A 20333-nucleotide genomic window follows, 5' to 3' on the forward strand; every position below is an offset into this window, starting at 1 on the left:
GACCAAGGAGCTCCAAGGAGAAGTATCTGTCACTTCATCTTAACCTACCATGTGCACTCACCAGCTGCCATCTTTATGTGCCACTCATCTTTGAATTCACGGTTTTGATTTGCGGTCAAGTAAATCTGCTGTCACTCACAGCCCAGTGGAGAAAGAGATGTGCCCGCAAGAGGAAAAAAAACACCAAAGACAGGCCCGTGCAAACCCATCTGCTTCAAAGAGAGGCGCTAAAGACTGATCAAATGATCAGTTTGTCACTTAAGGCTTATTGGGAAGAAACTTGTTGAAGTTGTTGGACAAAAGGAGCCTGTCCTGACCGCCGCTGGGCGAGAGGCAGGGAACACACTGGACAAGGTCGCCAGTCCGTCACAGGGCCACACAACCATGGGTCACTTTTATTGACAACAATTAACCTAACCTGCATGTGTTGGGATGGTGGGAAGAAGCGAGAGTAACAACAGAGAGAACCCACACAGAAAACCCCCAGAACTGAGGTGACGGTGCTAACCACCCCACCACCGTGCAGCCTGTTTCAAAATGATGTTGCAAATTAGTTTTTGTGGCTAAGCTAATGATGTTTAGAATCCCATCTCAGTTGTCTTCTTTGCCCCCATTACTTGCATCTGCCCTCTATTTTGCAGAGGTAAAGCACCCCCTGTTCTTTTGGGACTCAAAGAAACAGTGGACAGCCGGCATTTGGACTGTGGCATCAGGGGGCCTCCGATCGGCTGGATGATCACTATTAAGTCTGAATGAGTGGACCAAGGTGGGTTGCAGAAGGAAGGCAGTTCCTCTGTGCATAAAAACACAAAATAAGCTGATAATAACAGTAGCTTGTGACCTTGGAATATATAAATACGAAACTGTTTGCAAGGTATTCATAATATATTCCTGGTGTTGTGGAAGTAATTTTCTCGAGTTCTACTCATGAGTGCGTTCCAGTGAGCTTACTGTCTCCATTTGTTCTTTTATGTATGCATGAGTACATTCAAATCTATTACTGTACGCACAAAGATCCCTTCTTGCATCTACCTCACCACTATTGATTTGTTTGCACAGCACAAATCAAAAAGTCACGCAGGATGGTTCTCGTCTCTTCATTACTTGCGTGCACACCGGCACCCATGCCTCTCGTGCATCCGTTCTCTGTCATCCTGCACAGCACATTCAGAGACATGAGCTCGCTTTCATGCTGTGTGGGTCGGCAGGCGCGAGGCGAAGGCCGTGATAAATGTCCTTTTTTTGGTGCTGACGGAGCAGGTGCCATACGGTCCCAGAGACAGGAGGCTAATCACTGTGCTTTCTATGGAGCCTTCCTGCCATTGAATAGAAAACAACTGTAAGCCCCACTCGCTGAACACTGGTTTTCTTTCTTTCTCTCTCTCTCTCTCTGCCATCCAAAATGTTGGAAGCCACGTTACATTTGTCCATAAAGCTCTTTGGCAAACAGGTTTATCACTAAAGGTGATAAACCTCATCTCGATACAGGGTGCATCCTTGAAGCTGCTAACAAATACAGGAGGGGAATCACCATTACCTGAACTCTAATTACTTACAAACTGTACTGTGTTGACTGTATATGGGAGCTTTGTTTGGCTCATTGTTCACGATTTGGGGAGTTTTCTACACTTACCCTCTTGACAATATTTGCATTTGTGATCAGAGTTGATACCCTGAGTAGACACAGCTCTGTTTAACAAAACATCAATTATGTAAACCCAACAAAAGCAAAGCTGGCTCGCCTGGCCTCTGTTTTCATCTATCCCTCCTCATCTCATCCTCTGGCTCTGCAGCCGTCCCTCCATCCAGCGAATGGCAAACACACGAGCGGAGACGAGCACAAAGCGCAGCGAGGCGGAACGGCTCGGGCGACATGGCCTGTCAATCTCACGCTGCTTTGTGGTCTTGCTGGGGGACGATGCCAGCTCTGCCCAGTCTCGCTGCTGGTGCTGATGGGAGGTTTCAATAAGAACAGCATGAGCAGAGGCAGGAAATATGAGGGGGGGGGGGGTGCGGAAGGAAACAGAGAGGAGTAAGAAGAGATGTAAAGGCAAAGAGGAGTCAAAGGAAGCAGCAAAGGGTGAAACAGACGGAGAAGGCAAGGCGGGAGTGGAAATTTGTGGAGGCAGAGATGAGAGAGATGTGGAAGCACGTCTTTGTCAGCTCCAGCAGCACTAAACACACATGAAAAGCGTTGATCAAGGCTATGGCTGCAGGACTCGGAAAAGTCAGCCTGAAGTGGGGACCCCTTACACTGAGAAAAATAGAACATTTTCAACTTCGAGAGCTCTGTGCCGTGGGCATTAAAGACATGCAAAATTATTTTGCCGCTGCCAAGAACATGTCATAGCACATCTGAAAATAATGTGAAGAAAGGAGGCGGCCGAGTAAACAGAGGCCCCCTGTGAGCATGTAGCCTCGGGGCGTGTGGGGGGGGGTTGGAAAAGTGTCAAATGAATGGATCAGGGAAATCGAGATGTGAATGGAAAGAGAACAAAGCATGACAAACCGAGCCGGAGCTTGACGGGTTATAATAGCATGACCACCTTTTCTAACCCCACTGTAGTTGCTCCTCTGCAAGGTAAGGCTGACTTTTTGCTGAGCATGCGGGAGAGAGAAGTGCTCAAAGAAGCTTCGAGATGGAGGAAGGATGCAGCTGTTAAAACCCCTGGCAGACGCTAAAAGAACAGTCCACGGTATTTTGAATACTAATTCTGCCTCTTTAACCACAAAATGCTCTGCAAGGGCGCAAATGATGTGCGCTGCATCGCTGCTAAGATAACAGCTTTCTTTACACCCCACGGTCCGTGTGAGAGATACGGGAAATGGGGGGAAGGGAAAGTGTGTACTTGAGTGTGCGCCGTAGCGTCAAAAAGAATGACAAAAAACCTTGGAAGGTACTGAGACTTAGATTTTCTTTTACACAAGGAGGTATTGCCCAAACATTTAAGGCGGCATCGTATTGGCTGTACAGTCTGAAAGCGGAGCAGTGGCATTAGAGATGTTCCTGCAGCCGTGCCTTCATGGGAAAAAAAAAAAAAAAGGGAACGTTCCCTTCCTGATATTCCTGCAGCGTCCTCATCAGGGCTCCAAGCTTGTCCATTTCTTCTTTTCTTCTGCCAGAGATCTCGCACTTCCAATTTCTCTCCATTTTGTTCCTGCTCTTCATCCCTGAAGTCTTCCCTTCAACTCATCTTGGGATTTGGGGTCTCGTTCCAGGCATTGCCCAGCTGCTGAAACGGGTTAACAGCTTTCCCGTTTGCCATGGTTACGCATCATAACAGACAGGAAAAAACTAAATCTGTGTTTTCACAGAATTTTTTTAGAAAAAGAAAAAAACTCAGCAGAAAATCTCAAAGAAGATGAAAAGAAAGCGGGACACGGTACGTCCAGAGCTGCTGCAGCAGGCTGCCTGCGTACTGAGCGGCCGACGCCATTCTGAAGCTGAAATTAGAATTGTGTTTTTATTTGCCCCGCTTTGCAGCAGTGCTTTAAATGCTGATTTGCTTTCTGCTTTCCGTGTTGTGTTTTGTGTTTCGCTTAAATTCTAGCATAACCCCTGACTGTTTTCTTTATCCACCGTAACTGGTTGCCAAAGCTCTGCACTTGCAATCACTCAACCCAGATCACAAAACCCTGTTCCATCAGTGCGAATGAGAAGTGCGACGAGACTAGCGTGAGCGCGCATTGTCTTGTTGCTCTCTATGGTTAAGATCCCACTGCAGCACACAGCAATCGCCTGATAATGCTCTCATGAGGTTTAAAATCCCGCAACGAGAAGCCTCTAGTTGTTCAGATGTCCCCATTATGGCTTGCTCTGAGGACTCCGGCTGTGGATTGCTGGAGTTCAGAGTCTTCAGGGATTTTGTGTACTCTTTAAAAACAGAATGACAGCTCACACCTCCCATTAATTGAAAACACCTCATTTTAATTAACTGCAATCCCTAAACACCCAGCTGCTTTTTGCTACTCACAGATCTCAAATATTGCATAAGTGTTCTCTATAAATAACTCATATGATGTAATATCTTTGCGTGCTTCTTTACCTTCTTTTAGTAGTGACAGAAGCTGGCGATCTGACACAAAGAAAACTATAAAGGATTCATAAACTTTAAAGCATGACTGGAACTTAAACACTGGTATTTATGTAATCTTTACATACCAAAAAAAGTTTTCTCTTTTGATGTTTTTCTTTAGTTTTTCTTCTTTTTCTTCTTCTACTTTCTATTATTATTATCATCATCATAAGCATTCATCAATTTTACTAAACTAATCATCTTAAACAAATTACTACATTCCATTACACTGAAGCAAAAATCCTCCAAAAAGCAGTGTTATGTCAAAAAGCAGTGCTTCTTGACATAAAGTACATAAAGTGGCACAGTACAGTCAGAGATTATGAAGATATACTCTTCAGTGCCACAGGACAGCAGAATTTCGGCTCGCGGTGGACGGCGTAAAATCAAGTTACCCAACACAAACATTGCATATGTCTACCAGACAGTGGAGTAACCTGACAGCCAAAAGGCCATTTGTGCAATCTGCTGTAAACCACCGGGTCCCATTCTGCTAATGTGACCCTATCTGCAGGCAGCACAGAGAGCCAATCCTGATCATGTGACTATTCCTCGCCCGATTTTCAGTGGGAGAACTATTGTGTGGATGATTTTATCAAAAGGTCATGGTAAGGGGGCAGCATTTCTCCACACAGGCAGCCGATCCCCAGCCCTGAATAGGTGGCTCTGGAAACAGGATCTGGGACAGGAAGCTCCCCGCCCTCAATGCCGCTAGAGGCAAAAACATGAGCGTGGCGGCTGCTTAGATAATAACACAACATAGCCAGTTATGAGCTTTTATGTTGTTAAAACCACTAATGATCTACCTAACTGACTGTCTTTGTCTGGGTTCGCTGGTGCCTGGTGGCTCCGCTGTCAGCACCGCCACACTCACACACACACACACACAACGTCAGTCTCGTGACGCTGTGTGTGGCAGCAATTCAGAAGCTGTAATTTTCATGAAATTATATTTTGCACTTGTAAACACACGGCATACGCTAATGTGTGCTCGTTTACCCTGCAGCACCAAAATCTGTTACAGCTGTGCGTGATGAGCATTGAGTGAGGGAAGAAAAAAACCTACAGGAACACTCTCGTCCAGCTCTTAAAAGCGTGAGTTTTGAAGTCGCGCCCCCCCCCACACACACACACACACACACACACACCTTGCCCTCAATATCCTGAAAAACATTACATCAAAGACGCAGCTCGGCAGAATCCAACCGAATCGGGCCTGTCAGCTTGACACTGACAGCAACAGAGCGGGCAGGACATGGGAGACGTTTCCCTCGTTCCCTCCTCTCATCTCCATGTGTCTGCATTCTGCAGCTTCACCTGCCCCCCTCTCACATTCTTCACCTTGACCAGGATACATGACTGGGTAGCTGACAGGCCCAGGCGTGTGTGTGTTTGTTTTCTGGAGCGTTTGTAGGTCAGAAAAAAATAGCCTCAACAGGAGTCTGACACAGGGCTTAGGAATACTTCTTAGTCTGGACTGCCACTAAAGCCCTCCTTCTGAATGTTACAGCAGCGCGTGTGAGAGGAATGCAGAACTAGCCGGGCATACGCACACACACACACACACACACACACTCACGGGGAGGACAGAGCGTTTGATTTCAACAGGTGAAACAAGACGGAAAAAAAAAAAAAAAAGCTGCCATGAAGCGTTACAGGATGAGAGGCAGAACGATTCACGAAAAGTGGCCTTCGATGCAACTCCCTCGAGAGATTTAAAGGGTTTAATCTGAAACACGCCGCATCTAACATGCATGAGAAAACAAAAGTCCCCTGTTCTCTGGCTGATAAATGCTGAGGAAGTGAATGGATTGGGGCAACAATATTGCAACTGATTATGTGGCAAGTGACTGTTTCTGTGAACTTGTACCTGTAAACGAACATGCTAATTCTATTGCCCAACCTCGGGAGTACAGGGGGCGCTTAAATATCTTTAAACCCTCCCCAATACAATCAGCTAATGTCCGAGTTTAATCAAGAGGTGCCTTGGATCAGTGTGGGGTATAGGAAGTTAATGATGTTTGCAGTATCAGTAATGAAAGGGCAAGTGTGTGTGTGTGTGTGTGTGTGTGTGTGTGTGTGTGTGTGTGTGTGTGTGCGTGTGTGTGTGTGCAACGTTTTGGCCATGTTATGTTGAAAAGATATGTGGACAGATAAGCGCAGATTAAACGAAAGGCAGAAAGAAAGTAACGGTTACGCTTGGCGATATGCACGAGAGGAATGTTAAAACAAAACAAAAGTGGGAGAAACAGGGGTGAGACAAAGGTCTGAAATCTTAAAGGAAAGCTGCTGCGTGTACACTTGCAGAGGCATGTGTTACTGTAAGTGTGAGTACCATCGACCAAATTATAGGGACGAGCTTTTTAGACTGGTACCTGCTCGTTAGACGATGAGTCACTTTGCAAATTACAGAGGCGCCAAATGTTCCAGGTGTATCGACTGACCCTCCCTCGCTCCCTTCATTTAGTCCACACAGCCACCCACACGTGCGAGTGTGGACAGCGAGCACACACAGGAGCACGGGGGGGAAAAAACGCACGGATTTTAAATGAAGGCGTGACATTTGTGCTCTGCACCACCGTCGTCGGTGAGACTTGGTTAGTATAATCAAGTAAATCTGAGCCGCGGGAACTGGCTAATGAAGTTACCGTCTCCGGTCACCTCAGGACGTCAAAATGATGTCTCTGTCGGGGGCCTTTTAACCCCCGCATGCATGCTCATTTCTCAGCAGCCTCAGGAAACACACGTGTGGCTTCAGACACTCGCGTAATGAGAGCCCGGGGAGGCAGGCAGACACACATGCTTTGGTCTGCTTTGAGCTGCTCATCTTGCCTGGAAGACCGAACCCTTCCCTGGAAATCTGAGAGAAACGCAGATCCCAGAGTAGCCTGGGAGGCTGGGAGGACAAGGACAAAGAGAGGGGCTGATGAAACATGCAGCTGGAATGATGAGTGATGAGGGGATATTAAGAATAGATGGGCACCTTGGCACAGGGAATGAGCTGATAGACAGCACTGTGAAATCTAGTAATGTCAGTACAGCCTTCAAAGAGGGCAGAATCTTTAAAAACATGAGTATTCAGCTCTGGGATGATGGTGAGTTTCCTCGGGTGAACAGCACACTTCAGGTTCTTCCAGAACTCCCTTTCCCTTTCTCTTGAGGTTCAGTTCACAGAAAGATGTCTGGAAGTTTTCTTTCAGAACTTCCCGGTATCATTCTGAATTTCATCGTTTCGCCAGCGATGGTACACCTCCCTGACTTAGAGGGAGAAAAAACAGGCCCAAGCCATGATACCAACACCACCATGCTGCACAGGGGGACAGTCCAATCCGCAGGATTTAGCTGCTTGTCAAATGAAAAGAATCTGAAAATCTGATGTTGTTTAGGGTTAAAGGCAGACCCTTTTCAAGGCTTTCTGACACCGCCCTAAATGTCAAGCCCACTGATATCTTATATATGACCCAAGTATGGCTGAAATATGGAGTATGCTGACCCAAAGTGAGTACACTTGGCGGGAAAGAGAGAGCAGCAGACGACAGCTGTGAGAGCGCAGATGCTCTCACGCTGTAGTTCAGACTCAACACTTTCTGCAGCTGCTTCCCAAAAAAAAAAAAAGCCATCCAGAAAAACAAGCAGATGTCCACTCATTACGGTGCCGCAAAAACATCAATAGTAGAGTAACATCCACTTAAATTAGTCTGAACAGTTGGACTGTTTTGTTGGTTTTAGCCTTGACTTCATTTTAGCTTTGTGTTCATCCAGAGGAGAGAAAAAAAAAGATGATGTTTGTATGAAATATCCGGAGTTGCTCCCTCTGCTGCTCGTCCAGGGGAGCTGGTGGATATTTGTCTCAAAATGTAACTATGAAATGGATATAAAAGATGAAACACTTTTTTTTCCCTTCAATAAAATCTCCCCTCAATCTCACCTTTCACCTGCGCATCTTCCCATTATCGAGTTCTACCAGAAGCAGAAATTTTATTTTCAACTCAGGAAAAATCTTCCCTCCGTATCTCTGTGGAAGTCAAACAGATGGACAGACCAATCTTAAGCCCTTCAACAGGAGCCTGTGGCACCGTAGGGATTCGCTGGACTGGGAAGAATCCTCAGCCTTGTGGCCCCTGCACTGAATGAGCCCGTCTCCCCCGGGTGCACATGTGTCTAACCACGCCAACGGACAACCAGTGAAGCGAGAAAACCCTCCCCTGAGAGATTAAAAAAAGGAATTCATCTGCCATAATGACAGTCAGCCGCTGCATCTCCCCAAACCACTGCCGGATCTCCATCAAAAGCCGTCTCCTGCTCACACAATCAAGACACTGGCTCAGAACGAGGAATTAAATCAAGTTGGCTGGGAGGACTTTCCCTGCCTTGCTTTTTCCACTCAGGGTGAATGAAGCTACGTTAGCCAGACAAACACATTCCTGTCTGCCGCTTGTTCTGGCAGCTCTACCCCAGACGTGACGTGAGTTAGCCCTCCATGCTGCGCAGGGCCTCTGATGGGATTAGCTCTTTAAGACGGTGGAAAACAATTCCCTGCTCCCTCTCAATAAGGTCAAAACAAAGCATTGTTGTGTCCCGCCATGCACTGATAACTCTGCCAGCCATGCACCTGGAGCAGTGTTCTCTGCAGCACAAGCAGCCGATAGCAGCAACGCTTATTCTAAATAAGATTAATGCAACAAATTGGGTGGTGCATCAAAAGCCTGTGTGTGTGTGTGTGTGTGTGTGTGTGTGTGTGTGTTAATAATAATCCCCCCCCGTCCTAAAGGGCAAAAAATGGCTTTGTGGAGGTTGTGCAGAGGCTACAAGCATCAGGTTACTGGCTCTGCGTGCAGGCCACAATAAAAGCCTGGACAAACAGCAGAGTAGCCATTTTAGCACTCTTTGTTTCACACGCCACAGCACAGGCTATCCATTCCACCGGCCGCGTTTTCTTAAGTAGAAGAGGACAAGGACCCAAGGGCTTCATGCCTTTAGTCCTGTCTCGCAGCTTAATGAGAGCATTAATTGCTTTTCACAAAGAAAGAAAGGGGGAAAAGAAAAAAAGAAAAACGAAGGGCAGTACGAATTTGTTCGTGTGCGCATTCACAGGGGAGATGAGCCATCCCGCATGCCTCATTTCAGATGTGCTGGTGTAAGGTAAATACCTCTGAACAGTGCAAGAGAAAAAAAAAGGAAAAAAGAAAAATCCCCCAGGGAGATGTAAAGCAAAATACTCCACTTTCCTCATCAGGTTGAGACGAATGCTCAAGAGTTTGGATGTGAGCGTGGAGGAAACTAAAGGAGGACGGTGGAGTGCCGCACACCGCGGGTAAACAAAGCTATCTGCGGTTAAGACCTATTAACAACCAGCTCAGGATCTTAGCATCAACAGGCTTCCATTGTCAGTCGTCTTAATGTCACATGATAGCACTGCTAAGCAGCGTAATACCCATATTAACCACCATTCTGCTAATGCTTTTTCTCCTGTCCCCTGTGATCAACTGGCCTTCAGCCATAATCCCAGACTAAGCTGATTCTTAATTACCCCGGCAGTCCATCCAGACAAAGGCCAGGGCGGACGTGCGCCGAGGTCGCTGACATGCCGTGTACTCCATCCACTCTCTGAATGCAGACTGCCTCCAAAGCCTGTTTTCTACAGCAAAGCCCGACTTTTTGATCTTTGCAGAGCAGCGCATTCATCATCGGAGGAATGCGTCCTGTGATCGGTATGCAAATTTTTCTCTTTTTTGCCATTTGCATTTTCAAACCGTGAAAGAATAAAGCAAACAAAAGCCCCGTAATAATCCACGGGCCTGTGATTTATGGGAGTTCAAAATGGCCAAAGGAGTTCAGCAAATATTAACATATAATCAGGTGGGAACAATCACCAATCTGGCTTTTACAAGGCACTCGCCAGTGTGCGTGCAAACAACCACACAGATACACGCGCAAAAAAACACGCACACGAAAGAGCCAAAGCGATAATTACAATTTTCTCTTTGTGGTTTTTCGAATTAGGCTCTTTGTAAACGAAACCCTGTGGGCTTCGCTGGACATTTCTTGCATATTTCTGTGCTGATGCGAGACGCGTGAACTCTGCCTTTTTCGCAGCGGTTGGTTTGTGCGATTAAAAAAAAAATGGCCTGAAGGCTTTCCAATCATATTAGCCTTGTCAGGGCCTTCTCTAAAGCTCTGCCAATCATATCCAGAAGCCAGAAAAACAACAGGAAAGCACTAAAATGTCTTCCGGTGGGCGTGCGGTGGCCGGACCTGAGGGCCCGGCATCTTTCCACTACAGCACATCACAGAGGTGCTGGTCAGCACTTTTAAAAAATGTCAATTATCGGTGGCAGTTTTGCATGGGTGAACCCAAAATCCCAATCTTCCCTCAGGTGCACAGCATGTGACACTAGGCTAAAAAAGCCAAGCGCAGAGTATTGCAGATGATATATACAGAATTATATGAAAAAGGCAACCACCACGAGAACAATAAAAATGTCTTTCACACTTTTTGACCAACTGTGTCTTGGGAGCCCCAGGCAGCAGAGCCGTCAGTAGCGGAGGACCCTGGAGGACCCTGGAGGAGTGCGGGAGGCCACCGAGCCCTGGGGTCATGGCTAACTCACTTGGAATTCATGTGAGAAGGTCATTTCTCTGTCTGTGTTAGCGCTCCTTGACATCGAAGCCATGCGCTAGCATTACGACGCATCCTGTACTGGTTTCCGAGCAACTCAGAGAAGCGCAGTTCTCTAAAGGTAAAGGGCAAATATTTTCCTGCTCCTAAGTTATCTCTTTTCATTAGCACCTCAGCAGAAATGACTCACAGACTTGACAACACTGGGCAGCAAACACAGATTCCACTTTATTGCCCTCTGGCGATTGTACCAGATTGTCAAAAGAAATGAATAATAGAAAATGTTTTCAATTAATTGGCTCTCAAAAATCAGCCTTAACGAGCATACCAAATACTTTGTCTGATGGGAAATGGTAAAGAGGGGTACAGCTTCGACTACTCACCCCTGAAATGTCTTTACACCATGCAGAGAGCATTTGGCAAGCAGGGAAAGAGATGTTTTTTTTTTTTTTTTTTTAATGAAAAAGGTACTCAGAGTCCCCCGAGCAACTGCTAAAAAAGCGGCATGTAACACTGAGGAGAACTGCGACAGGAGGTCATGTGGGATCGAAAAGGGAGAGTTTCGTGCGGAAGAGGACGGCGAGATGACTGCAACTGGCTCCGCTTGAGAAATCAATAAGCTCTATCCAGAGGCCGGAAGCTGACGTGTGCGCTAACACGCCGGCATGAGGTGCGAATCGGCCGTTTTTTTCATTTACATTTGAAGCTCGTCAAGGGGAAGACATGGGGACTGCACACATCCAGACAAAAAAATGCCTCGTGATGAAACCGCATGCAACGTTCACATGGCCGAGGTGGAAACCACGCAACTCCACTTTGGATGAATCCGACGTTTTCACTCCCACACTTTTCAAAGGTTACAGATTAACTCTATCCCTTCCAAAAAAAAAAAAGAAAAAGAAAAAGATCAGTAAACACCTCTTTCCTGTTAATTATATCTAAAATATGTGTTCCGTGTGCTCAACAGGTTTGTAAATCAGTGAGCGGACTGATCTACCACCAGCTGCCACCTGTGCTACCACAGCTGCCGTGACCTTCCCACAACCCACCAGCAACAGCAGCTGTCACAGCAGAGTGTCACCACAGTGTCATGGCTGTGCTGCAGGCAAAGGGCGACAAAATGCCTCAATTCGGCGGCAAAAGAAAAAAAAAAAAGAAAAGAAACTAGTGAAAGCAAGAAGCTAGACGCTGTAACTGAGCAGATATGGCATTTCCTTTGAAAAAAGATGGCTGTTTAGCTTTCGATGTCATGCCGGGCGAGTCTGAAAGGCTGTGCTCTTTTAAGTCAGCACGTCTGCAACATTATCCACGCTCTGTTGCACTTTAACGCTCTTCAGTTTCCACTGCCCTGATAAAGTTTATGTGAATGACTGTCAGTTTAACAAGAGTGAGATGCATCAGAGTTGTAAGTGCTCGGGTTCATGGCCGAGTCTATGTGAGGATGTTTCTTTGTAAGGATAAAAAAATAAAAAAAAAGGACTGGGCAAACCAGAAATACCACGTCTCACGTGACACCCGGGATCATGGCACGAAGACAACTGAAGCCTGCATCCGTTGCACCGGCAAAGAAGAGAAATATCCCACAAGAGAGTGTTTTGACTTTTAGAGGAGTGTCGGGGGCTCGGATTTCACCGGGGCTTTCATATGGTGCCGCTGCGCGGCCGGCTGAACAATAAGGTCGGACATCGACACCACAATCCTGAACTTTGACTCCAGCCTGGAGTAAACGGAGCATCCGTCCCACAGCGGGCCCTGAGAGTGTGTCGGTAAATTCGTTGTCGCAGAGAGAGGTAAAGAACTGAAACACGGCCAGTAACTAAATATAAACTGCTCAGGAGCCTTTTTTTGTCTTGTTTTTTTCTTTTTTATCATCTGGGCAGAGGATAAGGAGCAGCACTCGCAGCATCCGTCTTGCAGACCCACTTTCTGCAGTCTGGAGTTCGCCACCTTTGGGAGGAAAACGCGAGCACTGAAACAACTGCGAGTCAGGCTGCTCGTTTCTTTGTTGGGTAATTACACATCTGCCAGCGTGCTCCAGCCAACCCGTCTCACTCTGTCATACCCAGCCCATCTGTGTTTAGCAGTGAATTTCTGTGCCACATTATTCAAGTAAAACAAACGCTTTTAAGTGGTCATTTTAAACCATAGCATCAGCCAGTCCTTAATAAACAATATGCAGGCTTGTTGTAGAAATGAGATTCACTCTTTCATTATTTACAGACCTTCTCCCTGTCCTCGCATTCAACGCTACACAAGACAATCGTTCCTCTGTTGCGTGCTATACATCCCGCGAGTTGTGGCTCTCACACTGGCTTCTTCCTACTGGCTTCTTCCCACTCTTACATAACACTTGCAGGCCAAAGGCGAACGCACGCTTTGATCAAACCTAAGTAAAATGGACTTCCCAGAGTCTGAAATATCAATATCGCATAAATAAAACCTGGCCGAGGGAGCTGAGAAATCTGCACTCTGGTGGGGAAAGGAGGAGACGGGCCAAGGGAGGCCACCGACTGTAAAAGCTCTCCCTGAAAGGTGTCACAGTAACCCTGAAGAGACCACAGAGGCGGCAGCTGAAGCCCCTGCGAGCACCAGTGTCGGAGCAGGTGGAATCACTCAGCACCACGAGACCTCGTGGCTAGACGGGCGTTACCGTCTTCTGCTCGTACAAGCATCCTCCACACGTGCAGGCGCATACTGTACATTCATTCACTCCGTTTTCGTTCACGGGCTCAAAAACGCTCCGAGCAGAGTGTAATTTTCCAATTCAAACACTAAGTCGTCCACGCATGGCTGGGGTAAAGAGCCGGAATACGATTAAATTAACTTTGTGGGACCAAATAAAAAAAAATAAAAAAAGAAGCAGCACCGAAGCAAATGACCTTCTGAGGAAAATTAAAGGTTCAGTCAGACGTAAAAGGGATGAACAAAAGTGTTTAAACACACTCGTGAGTAATTTCACTTTGTTCGAATGACTAACAAGCTCAGCCTGAAGCCAAACTAATGATCGCCTAAATCTGTTCACCTGACCCCATAATTAAAGCCATTTATTGGAAATGAACACAAGACAAAACACATGGCAGATGCGATGAAATGAGATGGTGCCGGTAAAGAGGCATCAATTCTATAAAACAGCGAAGAACAATGTGGAAATCTAACATTTCTGTGAGCTTCACTGACATTTGAATAAAGACGATTACAACGATGACGCAGCCACGATCACAGTTCACTCAAATAGATGTGATCGCGGTTAATTACAGGATTAATTGCCCTCGCAAAAAAAGTCCTCCAACCCAATCAACCATGTCGATCGCATGTTCCTCACCGTCGCATGCAACTGGTATACAACAGCATTGAGAAGTGTCTCCACTTTCAAAAAGGGCCTCAAAGTTTGTGTTAGAAGGTTGATTTTAAAGGCAGGGGGCAGGGTCTCTGCAGAGAAACACACCACCACACAGTTGTGGTGGGTCTTAAACCATCACTGAGGAGGACTAGTTTATTTCATGGTTATCTTTTTCTTTTCGGAATATTCTGCTTAATCTGCTTTTAGAGACCGGAGACCTGAACTCTGTGACCACCGTGGTGTTTTTGTTACTTGGTTTGGCCTTCAAGCTTGGCTTTCTTTCACCGCTTGGTCAGGTTTAAGCACTAAAACTATGTTTAGGGAACACAAATACTCATGGCTGGGGTTCAACAAAAATTAGTTTTCAAAGGTTGCCAGGGTGATGAGTCCATTAGAGATTTTGCATTCCCTTTTTCATGAAGTTGACCCATGGTGTCATTTCAAGTCACATGGCACGGTCTATTCTAAGCTAAACCATTTCTTAACCTCGAATACATTATTTTAGGGATGCAGCGATATCACTTTTTTTACAAACCGATACGATACCGATACTTGGATCTGAGTACTTGCCAATAGTTCTATCACAAAAAAAAATGCAATGAGTTGGAAGACAGGTTTCGGTCTCACGAGCCTAACCACACTGTTCCTGATTAGCTCGACATCTCCCCTAGCTGCCAATCTAAAAAAATACAATAAAAATGACAAACCACCCTCTGATCGCAGTCTTCATGCAATAAATTGGTATCGGTTCATGGTATCGGTTAACTTTAACGAGTACGAGTATATTAGAATAGTATCGGTGCATCCCTACATTCTTTAGGTTTCAGTTTTGTTGCCTAAACTGAATTTGTTGCATAAACTCTGACCAGTTTCGAAGCTTTAACCTCACACCGCTGACTCATGTTTCATGGCCATTTAACTCTTTTCTACGAGGGGGAAATTTGTTTTTGGATTTCTCTCTTGTTGATTCCGCTTCCTGTGTCACGATTCCCGACCCATCGGCCGATGCCCCTATATATGAATATACGCGGTATCTAAATATCGTCCGAAGGACGCCGACTTTCACCAAACTGTTATCGGTGAGTAGATGAACGTATTTTATGCCAGAAATAAGTTCCAGGTTTAAAAAATATAAACAAACTTCTCCCTTAATGGCACGCTTACAAAAAGAAACCTCAACAGGAGAATATGCGTCATGTATAATTATCTCCAATCTGCCCGTTTTCCACCTGAGTGGCTCCTTTCAGCGCTCCCCGTTGACCAGCGAGATTTGATGTAAGTGAGCAAGAGCCCACAGAGGAGCGCTAGGCTAAAATGGCAAGAGGAGACAAAGAGCAGAAGCAATCCATCTTTGGGGGTTTAATCTTGTTGTAAGAAAAGAAAAAAGAAAAATCCCAAACTGTGACTCCCTCTTTTCCCTGCCTCAAAAACACGAGGTTGGCCACAGCTTACAGGGACCTTGAACGGAGGAGGAAAAAAAGTTGGAGCTAATTTAGCAGCAGAGCAGCAACGTGATCATTTCAACAAGCAACGGCAAAATGCTTCGCAGGATTAATTGCACACAACATCCACGAGATATGTGCGAGCTGCAGTCTAGCACGAAGAAGAAGTGGCTGCACTGTCAGCACAGCACACAGCTAGCACAGCCAAAGGAGAAATGGGACCAACCCGGGACAGAGGAAGGCCCCGCATGCTTTCGCTGATGAGGAGCGCCATCGATTATCGTGACACATGGCATGAAGCTGGACTCCTTGAACACATAAGGATGTTTCCCTCCACTCCTGCTCGACTACACATAGCCCTCACATTACAATAGATCAGACACAGAGGAGACAGAATGCAGCGCAGAGGGCTCCTCTCATAAACAGTGTTTAATCGCACGCGGCGCTGAAGGCGGAGCGGCCGGCACGCACAAGCTCAACCAAAGTCCCGCTGCGGGCTCGGCTTAAAACCAAAACATCTATCTGAATGAATCCCGCTGCCATTCTCGTCCTTCCTCTCAGACATTCCCTCCCTGCATTCTTCCCCTCCAATCCCCTCCTCTCCTGGATGCAAAGTTTTCCATCTGCTCAGTGAATTACTGCCTGTGATCCCACCAAGATGGAAATCAACCAGTCCTTTCAGGAGTCTGATTTAGGCCCAATCCCCATCGGCCCCTCGTTGTCTATCCACAGATGGTGGCCTGGCTCCTGCAGGGAGCACTTCCCACTCGCTGGATTTGCTGCAACTCTGCAACATTTTCGACATAAAAGGAAAAAGGTTTTTTTTTTTGTCCCCCCCCCCCACCGGTAGTGATTCATAAATGCATATCAGGCTCTGTTTTACCCACCCACCCCTCCACCCATTTATTTAGATACTTATTACGCTGAGCACATTTAATGGACTCTTTAGACTCAATATGTGAGAGCAGCAAACAGGCACCGTGAGGCTAATAATGTGAAGAAGCAAAAATCTAAACGGGGCAAATGTGAAAAAGATTTCTATTTGTACTGTGCCTGCAAATGAATTTATTCTCTTTTAAGGAAAACTTTCCCCACATCCTGTTAAATTGTGGTGTTTTTCTCCTGTCGATTCCTTTTTGTGGCTGCAAATGGGGGCTTTTTGTGTCAGCATAAGGTTATATTTTTTGTTGGTGTTTTGACTAATTGCTTAATTGAAAATGTGAATGTCAGAAATACCCGTTAAACAGTAATGGACCGTATCCTGCCTGGCTTTGCCTGCCACATCAGCAGTTTACCACCACGTAGCTGGAAGAGCAACACGAATCATTATCAACCAGACGGTCTGGGCTTCGTAGACTTTTTTTCATCTTGATCCAGGCGTCGCTTTGTTCACTCGAATGAGCCAAAAAGGTGCTTCTGCCTCAACTTTAGATCAAACTGTGAATTGAGTCACGAAACATAGGATAATTACACCATTCAGCTGGCAGCGTTCGCTGCTAATGGAGGAAACAGACGGTGAGTGAACATCCAAGCTATTCAAGGGAAAAACAAGGGCGTGAAAGTGACAGATTGGGCTTCAAACATACACGACGTCATGATAATACCTGAAGCTGGACATCCGTGAACTCTTTGTGCCTGAGCGAATATGAAGCAAGTGTCCATTATTATTAGCGTTTTTATCAACCACACTGCAGCCAGTCACACGGAGGAAGTAGCCTCCTTATCAAACAGCCGTGGAGTGACAGCCTCCACCCCACCGCAGCATAAGCAAAGGAAAGAGTTATGGAGAATATGGACTTGAGAAGGGCGGGGTATCCCCAGCGGACTCCATATTCCTAATTGTTATTAAGCATTCGAGGTTAAGGCGTGGCCTTCATCCAATAGCAGCGCAGAAGGCAGAGTTAATCGAAGGAGGCACTCTGAAGATTGTGGGGAGTCGAGGCAGCGTTTCTGCTCCCACAGGATGATGACGGGTGGAGAGGCATGCAGGGAGGCAGGAGGAGAAGCCACGACACTGCCAAGTGTTGACTATTAGCAGCTAATGGGGGGGGCAGCAGCTCTGACGGCAAGGCTCGCAACACCCCAGTTAACAAAGTGAAAAGCCGACAGCATGTAAATCTTTGTTGACAGACAGTGGCGCGGCGTTGCGTGGTGGAGCGTTGCTGTTCCATTCAGCTGTTTTAATTACCTGCGTGTGATTTAATCCGTCATATCTCTCAGCCCATTCCTCTTAATGATGTGCTCCATTCAGCTCTCGACAATACACATTCTGCTTGCATGGCCCTGTTGTTGTTGCTGCTTTGCTCACCTTCGCTCATGCATTCGGGGGGGGGTTTGACCGAGCATCCTTTTTCCATGAAATGCCAGCACCGGCCTGCTTTAAACAACAAATAGCCCGTGAGTCTTCTCCTGCAGGGTGTTACTCGGTGTCTTTGGTTTGTGAAAGCAGCAAATGGTACCGGTATTCCTACCGTACACCCCGGGTTTGAGCCCCTAAAGAGGGGGGCGCATTCCTGCATTTGAATGTGTGCAACAGAAACAGGCCCGTGTGATCTCAGCTTTCAGAGCGAGCGTGAAAAACGAGGCTCTATGCTGACATTTCATAAATGACTGACAAAAAACAGTGAATACAGTTGACTTTGAAAGCAGGAATGTAATTTAATGTGAGAAGGTCAGTGTCAGGGCCCTGCGAAAGACATTTCTTTTCATCACTTTGTCTCTGCCCCCCCATTCTTTTGGAAAGAATTTGTTCCACTGAAAGCACCACTGCATTAATGAATCAGGGGAAACTGCTCACCTTTGATCCTCTATCATAAAAACAATTTTAAAGACACGCAGGCATACATCTCATCAAGTCTCCTCCACAGACCATAAGACAACCAAATAAGAGGAGAAAGACCCAGCAGCTTTGAGAAATGATCAAACTTCTCTGCACTGAGAGCAAAAGACAATAATCAGAGATGACTGTGATGTCATAAATCACACCAGTATGTCAACTTTGAAGGAGCCACTGAGTCGAGAATCAGCTCTGCAACCCGACTCCAGTGTGGATGAGCTCCAGGTTTTAGTCTGTGGATGTCATCGCAGACTGGTTCAGGCTGTGAGGGGATTTGGGAGTCTCGTGCTCGCAAATATTGATTCAAATCTTAAGCTGTCATCACCCCCTTGTGTTTTCGGGATCTTTATTTTTTTTTTTCTCTGAATGGACTAACTTTGGCACAAAAAGTTAAACATTATTTAGCCTACCTGGCGCCTTTAATTGGCGCCGATAACAAAACAGCAGAGGCAGCGTAGCGCAGGACACCGTGTTGTTTTGGGAAATGGGAGCTTACCGGAGCACCCAGAGCACTTCTAAATAACCAACATTTTTCCGGCCACTGAGAAAATTCAATGCTTCAGTTGACAAAGTTATGAAAGTTAATAATGTTCCCTGCGGGGGGGTAAAAATGGTGTCTATATGAAGTCACTGGAGGGATACAAACCCGAAGATAAAACAAGCAACGTGTTGGGGGAAACGGGTACAAAGTTGGCATCTCTCCCAGACTCGCTCCGCTTTTCCTCTCAGTGGAGTTTCATCCACATACAAAAACTTCTCAGCTCCGTTTAGGACATAAGAGATGTTCATCACTCTTACCTGTTGGCCCTTCAATGCCATCGGCGTAGATCTGAACAGTCAAAATCAGTAGAAAGGCGCAGGTGTTCATCGTGTCGATGTTTTAGTCCACTTTAAATGAGAGGAAGAAGTCATTTCATTCAGTCCGTGAGGTCCGGGCGCGCGGGAGCATAGCGGAGCCCATCTATTCCCCCAGTTCTGACTGAGTGGAGTTTCGGAGACACTAAGAGAGACAGGGCAGAGCGAGTTCTGCAAACTGACGTCAGGGTAAACAGTTCAGGAGAGAGATTTTTTTTTTCCCAAGCCCACTTTCCCTCCCAGCCTCCGCTTCTCGTGTAGATTCTAAATATGAGTCGGGCGCCTCCAAGCGGCCTAAACGGGTAATGACACAGTTATATTCACACTTCGACCAAACACTACCCGAATCCCGTGTGTGTGTGTGTGTGTGTGTGTGTGTGTGTGTGTGTGTGTGTGTGTGTACGTGCGTGTGCTTTATGTCGGATGTTGCTCTATTTTCCATGTTGGTGAGAACCGTGCAGATCTTTTGCACACATTTTGACCAGGAAACGGACATTTTGAAGAGAGGCTTACACTAGGCAAACATGTGGGTGAGACATGTAGTTTTGAAGGCCCTAACATTAGGATGTGTTCTGATATGACCCTCACCATGCACCCAGCAGCACTGTTAAAAGAGCTATGACTCAGCAAGGACTCGTTATTTCAGACAGCCACCGTGCATGCCAGTCACTGGAGTTTTAAAAGTAACAGCAGCATCAACTGTGTGCATATCATCATTACTATTCTTTTTTTATTACCATTTTTAGGCCACTTTATGCCCCTGATATAGTAATGATAATAAATTGAGAGGTGCCAGACTAATTCTCACATGCCCATTTGTCTTGCAGTGCCAAGCCCAGTACTACAAGAATAGACTGCCAAACTTGTTTGGTCTGATTCGTTGGGCTCGTGCAACACCGCGGTTCTTAAAATGGTTCCAAAACCCTGCCGTTTGTTCTGGCATTATGCTGCACAAAATGTTGATGCCACTCCAAGGCAGATACAAACACTAGCACATGGGCGACTTCGAGGGACGTTCGACATTACATCAACATGCGGACCAACATAATGATCATATTATATGATGAGCTGATGATTTAGTTATCATGACAAGCGTAGTTAAACTGGTTAAACCGTTCTTGTGTTTTAAAATCATAGCAGCTGCTTATAAGTTTAACCTTTTCCG

The 20333-nt window shown here is 46.1% G+C and overlaps 1 protein-coding gene across 4 annotated transcripts in view; it reads right to left on the reverse strand.

Annotated features, from left to right (window-relative positions):
• Window positions 1–19352, reverse strand: part of ptprub (protein tyrosine phosphatase receptor type Ub) — a 172372-nt gene extending 153020 nt beyond the window's left edge. For all 4 annotated transcript variants that reach the window (XM_075465221.1, XM_075465220.1, XM_075465219.1 and 1 more), the window contains exon 1: window positions 19112–19352. In XM_075465221.1, coding sequence (XP_075321336.1) covers window positions 19112–19181 — 70 coding nt within the window. In that variant the 5' untranslated portion in view covers window positions 19182–19352. The remainder of the gene's footprint in view (window positions 1–19111) is intronic.
• Between the last annotated feature and the right edge of the window lie 981 nt (window positions 19353–20333).

Source organism: Odontesthes bonariensis, chromosome 5, assembly GCF_027942865.1.
Source record: "Odontesthes bonariensis isolate fOdoBon6 chromosome 5, fOdoBon6.hap1, whole genome shotgun sequence".
NCBI lineage: Eukaryota > Metazoa > Chordata > Actinopteri > Atheriniformes > Atherinopsidae > Odontesthes > Odontesthes bonariensis.